At 44.9% G+C, this 16,544-nt stretch overlaps 1 protein-coding gene across 1 annotated transcript in view; it reads left to right on the top strand.

The window, feature by feature from the left end:
- Positions 1-16,217, top strand: part of FA2H (fatty acid 2-hydroxylase) — an 84,939-nt gene extending 68,722 nt beyond the window's left edge. Inside the window, 10 exon segments of the mRNA XM_059904382.1 lie at positions 274-732; positions 4,280-4,354; positions 5,212-5,407; positions 6,677-6,774; positions 7,842-7,977; positions 9,847-9,931; positions 12,007-12,158; positions 12,500-12,549; positions 12,807-12,947; positions 14,825-16,217. Of these exon segments, the coding sequence (XP_059760365.1) occupies positions 274-732; positions 4,280-4,354; positions 5,212-5,407; positions 6,677-6,774; positions 7,842-7,977; positions 9,847-9,931; positions 12,007-12,158; positions 12,500-12,549; positions 12,807-12,947; positions 14,825-14,856 (1,424 nt within the window). The 3' untranslated portion in view covers positions 14,857-16,217.
- Positions 16,218-16,544: the final 327 nt, after the last annotated feature.

Raw genomic sequence — 16,544 nt, 5'->3', positions numbered from 1 at the left:
TCAGCCCAAAGTAACACTTATATTACACCCCATTGGTGAGAACTAGTCACATGGCCACATCAAGCTGCAAGGAAGGCTGGGAGATGTAGTCCTAGCTGGGCCAACACTTCCCAGCTAAAACTGGAAGATTTTGGTGGACAGCAAGCCATCTCTACCTTACATGAAATTGATGGAGAGACCTCTACAGCCATTTAAATCACAGACACCCTTAGCCCAGTAGTAAATACGCAGGAGATTCCTGGGACTTAAACAAATTCCATCTGTTTCTTCCAGATATGGATCAATTGAGGCAGATCATCTCCTTAGGCCAGCTTATCTACAACCAGTGTGAAGAGATGAAATACTGCCAGAAACAGTGCTGGCGTCTAAGGAACCATGTCCATGGCCTGCTGCAGCCTCTGCAAATGCTCCAGGCCCAAGGAGAGAGGAACCTGCCCACCGAGAAAACCAATGCCCTGAAACGTTTCCAGGCTGTCCTAGAGGAAGCTAAGGAGCGGATAGATTAGGTCAGCAATAAATCCAATATCCAGAAGTTTCTAACAGCAGGGCATGACAGAATACTCTTCAGTGGAGTGAACAAGAGGCTGAGAGATGTCTGGGAGGAGTTCTCACTGCTGCTTCAGGTGGATCAATGGATGCATATTTCGAGCATCAGCCCAGGAGCATTCTGGCAACAGGAAGATCAATAGGATGCAGAGGAAGACAGGAAGGTTATCCAAGGACTGAGAAGTGGTAAGGAGTTTTTTTAGAAGGGGGGACTCCAAATGGGGGTATATTAGTCTCATGTTGGTTTACCAAAAAATCAGGAAGGCTGAAGAGGTTTTAGCAGGTGTCTATTCGTGTAACTCAGAACTCCGGACATCCCTGGGTACAGACATGGTGGGGGCTGGTGAGATTTGAGTGTGCCACCAGTGGCGGGGTGGGGGTGATACTGATGAGTCGTGTTTCCCTTTCCATTCTCTTTGATGTCATTCCTCCCAGCCTTAGTTTTTCCAGGCCCTTCCATTAATATGTAAATTATCCAGGAAGAAAAATTCACTAATTATCGAAACAAACAGGAATTGAGTACCATGTGCCGGGCACTGTTCTAAGTGCTGGAGATTCAACACAGAGCAAAATACACAAGATCTTTGCCTTCATGGAACATAAAGTCTGCAGATAGAGGGCTAAGTAAATCATTTTATCTAAAGGCAATGAAAATCGTACACATGGTAATGAGATGGAAAGTGACAGTGGGTGCAGCGAGAGCGGTCAGGGTGACCTTTGAATGGATACCTTGAATAATGAAAAGGAGCGAGTCATGTGAAGTTGAGGGAGAGGCGCGTTCCAGGCCGGGAAGACAGTGAATGCAAAAGCCCTGAGGTGGGAATAAATATGGCATGTGCAAGGAACAGCCAGAAGCCAGGGTGGCTTTAGTGTGGTAGGTGAAGGAGAGATACCAGATTAAAGTGGGGAAGTAGGCCAGAAGATACAGGAGCAAGGTCATGCTGGTCCTGGTAGGCCTGATAAGAATTTTAGATTTTATTCTGAGTCATTAGAAGTCAGTGAAAGGAGATCCTTAAATGTGGGCCTGTCATGATTTGATTGGTATGAAAAGAAAATCACCCAGGCTGCTATGCGGCAAATGGACATATGTATTAGTCAATTACTGCTGCACTAATGCTGCATAACAAACCATGCCAGAACTCAGAGGCTTAAAACAATAGTCATTAATTCTCTTGCTCACAGATCTGTGGATCTGCTGGGGTTCTCCTGATCTCATGTAGGCTTGGCTGGGCTGGCCTTTAGGCACCAGGTCCAGTTTGGGTCTGTTCCACGTGTCTCCTTCTGGAGCCAAGGCTGAAGCAGCAATGAGTACCTGGAGAATGTTCTTTCCGAGGTAGAATGGCAAGAAGGGAAGCTCAACTGTGCCAGCACATTTCAAGACTCTATTTGTATCACATCCGTTAGCATCCAAAGCAAGTCATATGGGCAAGCCCAGCATGAAGGGACAGGGAGGGTGGGGTGCCCACTATGAGGCTGTGGCCAGAGTGTGGATGTATAATACTACTACATGGGGGTGAAGAATTGGGAATAATAATTCAGAAAACTCCAGGGGGCGAGAGTAGAAGTACGGCGACCTCCCTGGTGGTGCAGTGGTTAAGAATCCACCTGCCAATGCAGGGGACATGGGTTTGATCCCTGGTCTGGGAAGATGCCACATGCCGTGGAGCAACTAAGCCCATGCACCACAACTACTGAGCCTGCGCTCTAGAGCCCACGAGCCACAACTGCTGAGCCCGTGTGCCACAACTACTGAAGCCTGCACGCCTAGGGCCTGTGCTCTGCAACAAGAGATGCCACCACAATGAGAAGCCCGCGCACCGCAACGAAGAGTAGCCTCCGCTCGCCGCAACTAGAGAAAACCCGCGTGCAGCAACGAAGACCCAGCGCAGCCAAAAATAAATAAATTAATTAATTTTTTTTTAAATCAAAAAAAAAAAGAGTGGAAGTATGAGCCCAGTTAGGAGACCACTTTAGAGGCTAGGTAAGAGATGACAGTGGCTTGAATTAGAGTGGCTTGAATTGGACTCGGCAGAGGGCAAGGCTCTAAAGGGATTAAACACGGGCTAGGTTGGACTGGGGGATGACAGTAGAGCCAGGGACCACCAGAAGAGGGAAGAGAGGGAAGGATGGACCCGTGACCTCTTTACACTTTTGCAGATCCTGGTGATATGAATTCCAAATCCTTCCCTCTTGTTAGGATTGTGGGTGGAGGGAGAGGAATTAAGGGGACAGTGAAAAACATTTGGATGAACCTTCAGGTAATGGAACTCAGAGGGATAACTGTTCTGCCACCTCGATGTGGAGGGTGGTCCATCCCCAATCAGGTCAGCAGGAGACACTCAAACAGGACAAACCAGGTATGGAAGAGACCTGTGGGCAAAATGTGTTCTTTTCTGGATGAGGAAAAGTGAGGCATTTTTAATCCCCCAACCAAGTACCTGCTGCCAAGGAAAAAGAGAGTCAGGAATTGGGTTGGAGTGAGGTTGGGGGCGGTGCAGAGGCTGATCCAGCCAAAGGGCAGGACTGGTCCCTGGCCTTCCTAATCTTCAGAGTTTTCATTGGTCCACTTTCTGGTGGAAGTGGCCCGTTGGTGTCATCAACTTGGAGGAAAGGATTTACTTCCTGCAATTTTGTAAAAACATTTTTATTGGGTAATACATTCATATAGTACAAAATTCAAAAGATACAAAACGGACCCAGCATGAGACATAAATCTGCCACTCTCATCCTTGACAGCAAGGTTCCATTCCAAGACACATGCTCTCTTACCAGTTTCTTGAATAGCCTTCTGGAGATTTAAGTTTATATTTTGTTGTTTGTTGTTATTGTTGTTGTTGTTGTTATTGTCTAATCAGTTGCATGCTAAACACACTGTTCTCCTTCTTGCTTTTCTCTTTAAATAACCTTGAATATTCTTCTGTATATATGCCCATAGAGTTGTCTCATATTCCTTGGTAAACATGGACCAGATATATTTAAGCATCTCCTTGTTGATGGGCATTTAAGTTGTGTCCAGTTTTTCACTATTGTAAATAGTCCTGCAGTGAGCATCTTTGTATATATTTCAGGATATCTTTAGGGAAAATTCCTAGAAGTAGAGTTACTGGGTCTAATTGCTGGGTCAAAGAGTATGGACATTTTAAATTTTGATACAGGTTGGCAGATTACCCTCCACACAGGTTGTAGAAATATCACTCCTACTAACCGTGTCTGAGATTGTTGCGATTTTCCTGGTTTGAGAACTGAAGGTCCCATATCCTCAGAACTCCTCAGTCCTGAGAAAACTGGGATGGTTGGCCACCCTATGTAGTGTATGATCAATTTTTTAACATATTTCTGAATATATAAATCAGGATAGGTTAGATTATACTATGGTTCAAAAAAAGAAAAAAAAACAACTCAATGTCTTAAAGAAAGAAATGTCTATTTCTCATTCAGGGAAAGTCCAGGAGACTCTCCAAGGTAGCTGTTCTCCTTCCAGGATGTTTCAATATTATGGCACTTTGATGTTGACACAGACTTCCCTGAAATCTCTTTCACTTCACTTCTTGGCCAAAGCAAGGCACACAGCCATGCCTCGGGGCACTTCCTGTGTGCTTAGAAGTGGAGAGCTGAATATTCGTGAGCAGTAATCATTCCTACTGCAATGAATATGATAGATGAAAAAGGATATCTCGGTGTGCTTTTAATGAGCATTTCTATTTTTGAGTATCTGCTGCTCTTTTTCTTGCAGAAAATGAAACCATAGAAACTTTATTGAGGCACTTGGAAAACAACACAAAGAAAACCATCGAAACCGTGAGGAGCTGTGAGTTATCACGTGCCCTGCTGCTTCTGACTGCCCCAAACTAGAAGTCATTAGTTTGCTAGGAACTCCAGCCCACCCCGCCCCCACCCTTGTCCATTTTCTGGGCTGGATGGCTGGAAGCAGCCCACAGGTTTGGGGATGTGCTCATGGCTGGCCCAGGCTTCTGCCCCTGGAGTAGCGTTTGAAGGGAACTTCTTGACCAGCCAGATATCTTGTAGCACCTGTCCAAGTGCTGACAACTTCCTTTAGATAGCTTCAAAGCTTCAAGTCATTTGCTGAATTTCCAAGAAGAAATTCAAATCAGATTTAAAATGCTTATCCATTCTACACATCTGTGAGTCTCTGCTTTATGCTGGAGCAAGTGCATAGAGGAAACTAAGATGCAGAGAAAGACCCTGCCTTCCGGGAGCTCCCAGCCGTGGCCTAGAGGAAGGGAGAGAAAAGAGAGACATGTGAGCACATAACAGTAGTGGGGTTACTGAGCTTGAACTATGTATGTACCTATTAGAACTGAAATCACTCGACAAGATGCCAAATGCTCAGGTGCCAAGCTGTGTGGCAGTAGGAGAAGATGAGAGAGATGGGTTGAGACGGGGTTGTAGGCTGGAGACAGGGAGGATCTGAAGAGGAGGGAAAGGAAGTACATGAGACATTTCTATTAACCATCCAGATGTGTCTGTACCAGTCACTCAGAAGCACTGGGACCTCGCTTCTGGGATGAGTCAATCAGAAGCTCCAGGCAGGGCCAGCTTTGGTTCACGGTGTAGGGCTTCCCATTCACATGTTGCTAAGATGCCTCTTCCCTTATGACACACGCCCTCCTCAGCTTATTGACTCTTTATTACGTTCTCTCCTAGGGATGAGGTCAGTCCCACAGAAACGCAAGAAGGGGCTCCCAGAAGATCAAGTCAAGGAGATTAAGAAGGAGGAGCTTCCAGAAGCCAATTGGATCCTGCTAAAGGAAAATTAATTCAGCACACTTTATGAAGGAAAACAGTGCAAATCTCCAGTGGCCATAAAAGTATTCAACAAACCTCAGGCCAGAGACATTGGGTAAGTTGTTGTGCAGAGTTCTCTCTGTAACCCCCCAAGTTACTTCCTCTCTATAACTCCACAAGGAGAGAGGCATATTGTCTCCATATTTAGATATAGGGGAACCCAGACCCCAAAGGGTTAAATGACTTGCTCTCCGCTATTAAGGAGCAGAGTCTAGACTTAAAGACATGTCTTCCAACATCAATTCTGGAAACTTCTCTTATCTTTTCATGTATTTAGATATTTTTAAAGATGTATTCCTGGGAATTCCCTGGCAGTCCAGTGGTTAGGACTTGGCGCTTTCACTGCCGTGGGCCCAGGTTCAATCCCTGGTCAAGGAACTAATAAGATCCCAAAGGCTGCAAGGTGCGGCCGGGAAGAAAAAAAAAAAGATGTATTTCCTTTTATTCCTGTTTCTTAGTTTCCCATCCCTTCCACAGACAATAAAGTGTTTTGTTTGTATGTGTTCTGGCAAAATGTATGTTGTCATGATATGTGTGTACATTTTATTTATTTATTTTTTAAAATTTTATTTATTTATTTATTTATTTATGGCTGTGTTGGGTCTTCGTTTCTGTGCGAGGGCTTTCTCTAGTTGCGGCAAGCGGGGGCCACTCTTCATCGCGGTGCGCGGGCCTCTCACTATTGCGGCCTCTCTTGTTGCGGAGCACAGGCTCCAGACGCGCAGGCTCAGCAATTGTGGCTTGCGGGCCTAGTCGCTCCGCGGCATGTGGGATCTTCCCAGACCAGGGCTCGAACCCGTGTCCCCTGCATTGGCAGGCAGATTCTCAACCACTGCGCCACCAGGGAAGCCCTGTGTGTGCATTTTAAATTTTCACAAACGGTAGTGTTATATGTCTGCTGCCTACTTTTCTTACCATTCTCACTCAGCATCATGTACTGTACTTGTAGTCCTTTCCTCCTGACTGCTGTCCATGGTGGAGATCCACATTTTGCCTTTTTTTTCCAGTGATGGAAAACAACCTGTTTCTAACTTTCCCACGTCAAAAATAATGCTGCCTTAAGTATCCCCTTATGGCCCTGTATGGGAATTTCTTTGGGCTGTATTGCCAGGAGAGGAATTGATTGATCATAGGGTATGCGTATATTAAATTGACTAAGAATTACCAGATGACTCTTCAGAACAGGTTGTATACACCTGTACTCACCCCTGGGAGATGCTGACGATCCCTCACACCCCACACATACACAGATGGTCACTACACTGAGTGTTCTCTGAAGGACCTCCCAATCCTGAAATACTAATTTCCCCTTTTATTCTCATAGAACAATGAGGCATACTTTCAATAATGAAATCAGAACCATGAAGAAATTTGATTCCCCCAACATCCTGCGTATGTTTGGGATTTGCACTGATGAAACAGGTAAGGCTGCTTCTAGGACTGGGTATGCTTTTGGTGGTCTGTCATATGTCTTCTGTGTTTTACTGCATTGCATTTTTAAAGAACAGCTCAAAGGGTGGCATCTACACAGTGCTTTTTTATCAACGTTAATTTTTTCACATCCCAGGATGCAGGTTCCCATCTCCTTTCAGGAGAAGAGGGCTTGAAGTTGGCTTCAGCCCCAGGGCTGGTTTGCACTAATGCGACCATATCTCCTCCTGCTGGTTCACTGGGAACCAAGGAAATGCTTGTTCAGATGCTGACCTGGATGATGCATGTGTTTTGTTGCAAGAAAACGTTATAAAGCTGACTGACCCAAACAAGGAATCTAACGTTGATCATTAGTGCAGAGTGAATCTAAACGCTAGATTAACCTACGCCTTTACATAGAACCTCACTCCTCAGGTTCATTTTAACTTTAATTTTTTCAATGTGGCTGCATTTTCCCTCACAGCATGGCCTCTCCTGCTGGTTATGTTTTGCTGCTCTTGCCTACAGAGAGGACAGAGCAACTCCCATCTTATCCTCTCTGGAAGTTTCTCCACAGCTTCAGGCGACCTGACTTTGGAACATAGAATCCCAGTCTAAAGGAGAACTTCCAGTGATGTTTACCCTCCTGGGTGACGGCCAAGGTGACTGACTCACTCTGTGTGTGTCAGTTCTTGCATCTCAGGCCCGTGCCCTTGACTTCCTGTCTGAGCTCCCCTCACCAGCCCCTGCAGTCTGTGCCTCATTTCTTCCTTCCATACATATTTACTCAGCTCCCCGTGAACACTGTATGCCCTCCTGGGATATATGGTTGAGTCTGGGAGACATTACTCAAATAACTAAGGGAAATGTAGAATTCCGACATGCCAGACGCCACAAAGAATACCCACAAAGACTCGGTGGGTATTGGACCCATTCAGGGAGACAAACTGTGTGAGATGGAGATGGAGAAACATAGCAGAGGTGAGTCTGTCTCTGTAGAGAGATGGTGGAGTGGGCTGCAGAGAGTAGGCCCTCTGAGTGGGGCTGGGTCTTCATAGTGTTTGGCTCCTTTCCATCAGTGACCCCACCTCAGTTATCCATCGTCATGGAGTACTGTGAGCTCGGGACCCTGAGGGAACTGCTGGATCAGGAAAAGGACCTCACCCTTGCCAAGTGCATCATCCTGGTCCTGGGGGCAGCCAGAGGCTTATACAGGTACCAGATGGGGGAGAGGGCACCGAGAAGAACGGAATGAGTCTGTCTTCCTTACTGATAGTCCCAGAGATAAGGAGAGAAGAGGCCAGAAGCCCCAGGTAGCCTTCCCTTCCATAAGTTGTTTTACTACTTAACTCTGATTGTAACACCTGAGACAGAAGGGGGAAATGTGGCTTAATCCAGTGAGCACCAGCTCGCAGAACTGAGGGTTGAATTTAACGTCCAGGCTGCTGTTGTGGAATTGGACAGGCCTTAGTCTTAAGGTTACCAGATTTAGCAAATAAAAATACAAGATGTCCAGTTATATTTGAATTTCAGGTAAGCAGTGAACAATTTTTTAGTATAAGTATATCCCAAATATTACATGACACATACTTTTACTAAAATTTCAGATATACAGAATTTCATATAAACCATAATACTTTCTTAGTACTTTTTTTAAAAAACTGTATTGATTTTCCAAAATAAAAAATGAGCTGGGTGTCCTGTGTTTTATCTGGAAGCTCACACATAGTCTATGGTTCCTTTAGCCCAAGGGCCCCCAAAGGTCAGTCACTCACAGACCACTTACATGGTTATTACCGTATTCACAATAATGCCAGTATTATTTACTTAATATTTTCCTTTTAATCAGCTCAGTTTTTAAAAACCTAAATACGTTTTTTTAAAAAAAAGGACACTTTCTATTACTACCATAAATTGAAGACGAGAATCACTTATCACAAATAGGTGACCACAAATAAAGCCAAAACAATGTTATTAAATTCTGGCTGCATGATGCCTCCTGCCCAAAGGTCTGCAATTCAGACCCGGCATTCTCTTTGTGCAGAGGAGATGTCAGCAGATTTAGGGAGGTATTAAAGACATCCAACACCAAACTGAGACTTTCTTCTTGACGTAATCGGAAAGACTGAAATTAAAAGAAGAAGAATTTTCTCACTATGTCATCTTGCATACCACTTATCCATACTTTTGGAAACACTGCCTTAGCTCTTTCTTGGAAATCATAAAGTTTATTCCTTCTCGACTCCCTACACTAGTGGGTTTTATGAGAAGTAATTTTGGACTGCAGGAGACACTGTTAGTGCCTGCCCAGGTGGCCTCTGATCCTTTTTACCTGCTCTGCACACTCATCCCCTCCTCAGCATACTTTGCTGCTAAGAGCTCATGGCCACCATCTGCAGAGGAATATCCATGGGCGCCGGAGCCCCTTGGCCCTGAGAGCTGAAGGTGCCCGGGAGCTTTATAGCCACCTGTCCCTCTCCCCCCACCCCACCCAGTCCACAGTCATTGAACAACAGGTGTGAGTACAAAAGTCCAGCTCCTTTGCTTCGTGCAGAACAAACCCTGAGGGGTAGTTATCCTCTAGAGGTCCCCGTGGGGTCAGTCTGAGCCTGGAACTTCACCTGAAGTCATATCCTTGCTTGATTTCTTCTCCTTCTCTGTCCTGCTTCCTCTACTCCCTCACCTGGTTTCTCCTGGGAATACCTTCTCTTAATCAATCACTTGTACCCAAATCCGTGGCTCATGATCTGCTTCTGGGAGAACCCAACCTAAGGCCAACTCTGTGATAACACCCCAAACTGGGAGGCAGGGGCTCCATTAATCCAAAACACTTAGCACTTACTAAGTTGGTGGGAACCCCAGCTTCACATTCTGTTTCAACCAGAAGGGTCCTAGGTATGGTCCAACCATCCAGCCATGCCTCTGAGCCCTTTGCTTTGCTCAGTGCTTCCCAGGCAGAGCACCACAGAGGCGTACAGCTCACAATTGTCAAATCTCACCTCTGCATCCTGGTTTTCCCACCTACCCGTGGATAGCAAAGTCTGTGCAAAGGTCACTAATGTTCCCTGTGTTTGGTCGTGTCAGGTTGCACCATTCGGAAACACCTGCAGAACTCCACAGAAACATCAGCAGCACGAGCTTCCTGGTAACTAAAGACTGCAATGTGAAGGTGAGTATGGCCTTCCAGGGGCCCTTTGGGTTCGACCTGTGTGACTGTTTGGTGCTGGGAGAGTGACGCACGTTTCCCAGAGGCCTGTGCCTGCTCGTTTCTCTGCCTTCACCTTAGAACTGAGTTCAACTCTTCCCCTGCCTGGACAGCTTCCCGTGTGCCCACCACAGGACAGACTCAGTCCTGCCTGCTCTTCTAATGCCCGTCGTCCACCACTGCCCAGGCACTCAGCAGGGATGGGCTAAGAGCCATTTCCCCTTAGATGCCTGGACACCACTTCTGTGTCCCTGCAACACCCATGAGGGGATCTTCTTAAGCCCAGGTAGGCATTCAGACTCACAGGCCAGCCATAGCCCACACTTGGCACCTGGAGGCAATTAGAAGGGTATCACACAACACAGCTTGCCAGCAGGGCAGCGTCAAATCCTTCTCTCCAGCCGGAGACGCCACACCTGTCCCCACAATCCTCCAGGAGATATTCTCCTCATCCTCATCCCAGGTGCGACAGAAAGAGGCTCCCCTCGGGTGGGTGCGGGGCCATCCAGGTTTAGAAGCCTCACAACTCACAGGAGTCAATATTCTTTCTTTTTTTTAGATTTATTTATTATTTACTTATTTATTTTCTTTACTTTTTTGGGTGCGTCGGGTCTTAGTTGCGGCACACGGGATCTTCGTTGAGGCATGCGGGATCTTTTGCTGTGGCACGCGGGCTCTTCCTTGTGGCGCATAGGCTTCTCTCTAGTTGCGGTGTGTGGGCTCTCTAGTTGTGGCACATGGGCTCTCTAGTTGAGGTGCAAAGGCTCAGTAGTTGTGGTGTGCCAGCTTAGTTACCCCACGGCATGTAGGATCTTAGTTCCCCGACCAGGGATTGAACCCGCGTCCCCTGCATTGGAAGGCGGATTCTTTACCACTGGACCACCAGGGAAGTCCCCCTATAGCTCTTTATAGCCCGCATCCCCCCGACCTCTTGTCCATAAACGACTTACTAATCACCCATCATTTTTTAATCAGCAGCAATATTACTTAGGAGCATAGGTAACAGTCAGCTTTTGTCAGTTTCCCGGGGGAGTAGAGCTAAAAAGTTCACTGAAATTCAGATTCTCCTATGGAAGAGAAAAGGGTTCTGTTAACTCGATGTCCACAGTTCCCAAATGCTAAAAGAATATCTTCTCTGTCATCCACAGATAGCTTTCTCTGAATAACAGAAGACGGGTCTTTTCTGCCTTTCAGATGTCTTTCCCCGTAGCTGGTGTAATATAAGTGTTCGCAAAGCATGGTCCTTCTCACACCTGACTGTAACATGTGCTGTTCGGCCTTTCGCCCCTGGTGGCTAGCGTGGAGCCAGATGTCAGAGGATGTCAGTGCTCACTGAACATGTCAATGAAAGGGGGAGGAGCCACCTAAGTGTCTAATCCTTTTCCTGACCTTGCCCCTAGTTTTGGATCCCTGGCTTTAGGGCTTTAGGGCTGGCAGCCCTCTGCACATGGATGGTGCTGACGACAGATGGGCGTGGACCAAGGAGAACGCACACTCCCATGACTTGTGCTGTGGCTTCTTTAAGAGCATGACATTGACCGTGCAGGGTCAGTGGGGTAACAGGCTGCCTATAGGTTCAGATACAACAGAGAGGATACCCCTGTGTTGGTTTTTTGTGTGTTTTTTTTTGTCTGCTTCCGAGAGAAAATGAGCCATCGGTGACTCCAGGCACCCCTGTCCACACTCAGTCAGTGGAGCTGAGTCGTCAACTGAGAAAGCCCTGTATCTAACATAGTAACACTAGAACAACAACATACCAAGTCTTACAGGTGCTTTATAACCATCACCTCAAGTAATCCTCTTGCCCCATTTTATAGAGAAGAAACCTCTTTGTGTTCCTCTTGGTCGTTACACCATAATAAATTGAACCCAGGATGCCAGCCAGGAGAGTAGCCACAGAGCCAGAAGACACCACTGGAAATACATCCCAAAGGAAAAAGACCATCCCCTGAAAATCAGGTGTAGCACCAACCCATTCCCTCTATCCCCCACCCGAGATGGTGCTGTTTCTTTCTGTCTCTGAGTCATTCTCTATCTAGCTTGCAGGATTTGAGTTGAGCAAAACACAGACTTCCATCAGCTGACCAACTAAAGGAAAAGAAGCAGAGAGAGTCAATTCTGCCACATACATCTCACCTCAGAGACTGGAAAATGTGTATAATAAATATGACATAAAAGCTGAAATATACAGGTATGTTTATGTTCTCGTGCAGATTCTAACTCAGATGAACGGGACAAGAAAGTCCAAGTCAAATGCCATTAGGGAGGAGCATCTTAACTCTGTTGAATGGAATTGGGTGGTAATCAGAAAATTCACTGTGAGGAGTTCCCTGGTGGTCCAGTGGTTAGGACTCTGCGCTTTCACTGCCGTGGCCTGGGTTCAATCCCTGATTGGGGAACTGAGATCCCACAAGCTGCTCAGCACGGCCAAAAAGAAAAAAAGAAAATCCACTATGTTTTCTGGAAATGGCTAGAGGGGCATGGGAAAAGGGAAACTTGTTACAGTTGTTCAGTTTCTTGGTTCTCTTTTAGCTTTGGAATCGTCCTCTGGGAAATCGCCACTGGGAAAAGCCCATTTGAAGGTAACCAGTGTGAAAGTTGGCTCAGATGGTGCTGGGATTGGGTCGCCTTCCAAGAGACTACAGATTCCCATCAGTGCTGTCCTGGGCGCTTTGTTCTTCAATGTGGTCATTGCCTACGCTTGTCATTGGGGTCATTGGAAGCTCCTGTTCCTTCAGTTCTCAAAGTCCCTAGTTCCATTGCCAGCCATCAGCATCCAGAGAGATGTGTGTGTGCCAGAGCAATTTTTAAGCCTCCCATCCTATCATTTCCATGCCAGGCTGTGATTCCAAGAAGATCTACCAGCTGGTGGCTGTGGACCGGCAACAGGAGCCGGTGGATAAAGATTGCCCTTCACAGTTGCAGGAGATCATTGATGATTGCTGTGCATATGAGCCCTCCAGGAGGCCCTGTGTTAAAGGTAGGGCTTTTTCTGTTCTAAAGAGCATAGGCCACATGTGTTACTTAACATTTGTGAAAGATTTTCCTTATGTATCACAACCAGGGGTTGTTTTGCCCTTCGGGGGACATTTGACAATGTCTAAAGACATTTTTGGCTGTCACAACTCAGGGGAGGTGGGGTGGGGTGGACATGCCACTGGCATCTAGTGGATAGAAGCTTCTCAACATCCTACAAGGCACAGGACAGCCCCCTACAACAAAGATTATCCAGCCCAGATATCAATAGCACAGGAGTTCAGAAACCCAGCCCTAAGGGCATTGTTTAGTCTAAAGTGGGTTGCGAAGGCAGATTACTCCAGCCTATATTCTTTCTCTCCCTTCCTTCTCTTTTATCAACATCCTGGGGATAATTTCCTCTACTCAGACTTTTATTTCACCATGTTATCAGCTGCTCCTCCATTTCTTTACACCATCTCCCTCCCTGGGAATGTCTCCCTCTCCCACTCTAGATCCAAATTTCTCAGACTTTCCACAAAGCTCCAGACACGAGAGAACATGATTCACAGGCAGTATCCCCGGATTGGGGAAGTGTTTCCACTGAAGTTGCTACAGAGGTCAAAGATACAAAATAATATTTTTCTTATCTTTATTGTGATACGTATCACAGTACAGCAGTGTATAAAATATATATGTGCAATTATTTTTAAGTCAGAGGAAAAGAACATCACATATCCACCCCTGGTTAAAGACTAGAACATTGCCACCAACTCAGAAACCACCTGTGAGTCCCTTGCTTTCACATTCCTGTCCCTTCCTCCTGGAGTAGCCACTGTCCTAACATTTTGGTAAAAATTTGTCTATAGTTTTACAACCTAGGTACACTATATTATTTGGCTTCTCATGTATGAGGACTTTTTGTGAATGATGTCATGCTGTATTCTACCATAACTTGCTTCATTTGGTCAATTAGTATGAGCAAATGATTTGAAATTCATCCATGCTAATGTGATGGTTTCAACTCATGCGTTTTCACTGCTGTACAGTAGGCCACTAGATCACCATGCACCTTACTTACCCCTTCCACTATCGATGGATATTTTAGTTGTCCTTAGGAACCACTCCCTTAAACATTCTTGCACACGTTTCCTGAGAAACACATGTGAGAGTTATCTTGAGTTAGAGACCTGGGGGTGGAGTGCATTGTTAATTGAAGATGCAATGCCTTGAGAGAGGAACTAAAGAGACAGATGTCCAGGCTTTGGAGGTAGTCCCCCAAGGACAGAGCCACTAATTACAGAAGTGTCTGGCATGAGGACTGTCCTTCAAGGCCTTCTCATTTGTGGTCCATCGGGAATCATGCTAACAGTCATGTTAGCAGGTATCTCATCCCTCCCCCTCCTTCACCCCCATCCTTACCTTTTGGGGTGAAAAATCAAAACCCTGGCCTAGCTTCTATCTGAAACTTTCTCTCTGCCACCACAGCGTAGAAGAGCAGATTCAATGGTGCCTCCTGAAGAATTAGCCTTCAGGGTGGATGAGACGCTGACAGTATTTTCTATAGTACCCTCCTCTCCTTCAAATTCTCCTTTGTCTTCTTCCTCCTCTTTCCAGGGTCCTTAAACCCAGGGTCCTCCAGGTATTAGAGAATCTAATACCTGAGACTACTTCACACTAAGATGTGAGCTTACCCCTTCCACGAGCTAGTTGTATTTTGAAAGTTGACAGAGTAAGAGGGATCATCATATCACAAAGGCATGAATGCCGGTGGTGGCTTAGTTTCCAGCCAGACCAAGGGGAATGCAGTTTCTACGGTATTGTGAACTTTGGAAATGTCTGTGTTTCTAATGTGGCTCTCAGTTCCTGCCCTTATCTAACTTTCTGTTCATTCATTCACAGAAATCTTAGAGAGACTGTCTACTTTTTGTTAAGCCAAGTATTGAAACTGAAACTGAGTCCCTGAACAAGGCGCTGGAAGAGCACAAGCTGGGCATCTTTCTCCCTCATATCCTTCAGCATGGAGTTATTTGTGGGTGCAGGAAGGCAGCACTTGTCTGTTACAAATAGAAAACAACTCCAGTAATACAGAGCCCATCCCACTCCAAATGATATTGTCAAAAATACACCTCTGATGGTAACTCTGATAGATGTTTTACAAAAATATATCTCTCTCTGGATCCACACCTCTTGGCAATTCTTGATTTTTTTTAACCTAGAACATTTTTTAAGTAAAAAAAAAAAAAAAAAAAGGTAAAGAATAAACATGAACAAGTTGAACATTGAAAATGAGTCTTTTCTAGAGCTTATCATCAGGTACTACTATTTTCATCTTTAAAATCTTTTGTTCTCTTTGCTGTAGGAGCTACAGTGAACATGCTCCCTTATAGATTAATTATACACTCTCTAGCAGACCCACAAGCAGAGGTAGATTTACTGTGAAACTAATAAAGCTTAATCTTCAGGGCCCCTCACTCACACAAGACATCTTCCAAAGTCTGGTACCTAATTTTTTCCTCACCATTTATAAATATAAATATTTTCAAATACACCGAAAAGTCAGTAGAATTATACTCTGACCATCTGTATAGTCACCACCTAGATTCTATACCTAACAATTCACTATATTTTATCACATGCGTATCAGTCGTCCCCTTCCTCTTCCCATCCATTGATCCATCCTTATTTTTTATGCATTTAGAAGAAAATTTCAGACATCAGCACACTTCATTCCTAAACACTTCAGCATTTATATCATTAACTGCAGTTCAATATTTGTTTACAGGGGTTTTTTTTGGCGGGGGGGAGGTAAACTTTCCATGTTGTGAGATGCACAAATCCTAAATATACCATTTGATGAGTCTGACAAATTCATACACATGATTAATCCAAACCCCATCAAGATGATGAACAGTACCATCATGCCAAAAAGTTCTGTTATGCCCACACAATCAATCCTTCTCCTCACTCTTGCCCCACAATTCTGATTCCAACAGCATTTTTGAGGTATAATTGTCACACAGTAAACTACACATATTTAACATGTGCAATTTGATGTTTTGACATGTATGCACCACTACAATCAAGATAATGAATATGTCCATCGACTCCCAAAGCTTCTTCATGCTCCTTTATAATCACTCCCTTCCATGCCACCCCCTCCCCATTTCCCTAGGCAACCACTGATCTGCTTTCTGTCACTATAGATTAGTTTGCATTTTAAAGTTTTATATAAATGAAATCATATGGTGTATAATAAGTTTGCCTTCTTTCACTCAGTATAATTATTTTGAGATTGACCCATGTAATTGCATGTATCGATATTTTATTCCTGTTTTACTGTTGAAAACTATTGCAATGTATGTGTGTAACCGTTTATTTATCCATTGGCCTGTTGATGAACATTTGAGTTGTTTGTAATTTTTGGCTATTACAAATAAGGCTGCTATGGATTTTCATGTACAAGTCTGTTTGAATATATGATTTTATTTCTCTTGGGTAAATACCTAGAAGTGAACAGCTAGATCATATGGTAGATGTACGTTTAACTTTTTAAAATCTTTTGCCCATAGTTGTGTTGTTGTTTTGTTTTACTAATTATTGAGTTTTGAGGGTTCTCTAT

This window comes from Balaenoptera ricei, chromosome 19 (genome assembly GCF_028023285.1).
Source record: "Balaenoptera ricei isolate mBalRic1 chromosome 19, mBalRic1.hap2, whole genome shotgun sequence".
Taxonomy (NCBI): domain Eukaryota; kingdom Metazoa; phylum Chordata; class Mammalia; order Artiodactyla; family Balaenopteridae; genus Balaenoptera; species Balaenoptera ricei.
Note: the sequence above shows the minus strand (reverse complement) of the source record. Positions and strands in the feature narration are given on the sequence as shown.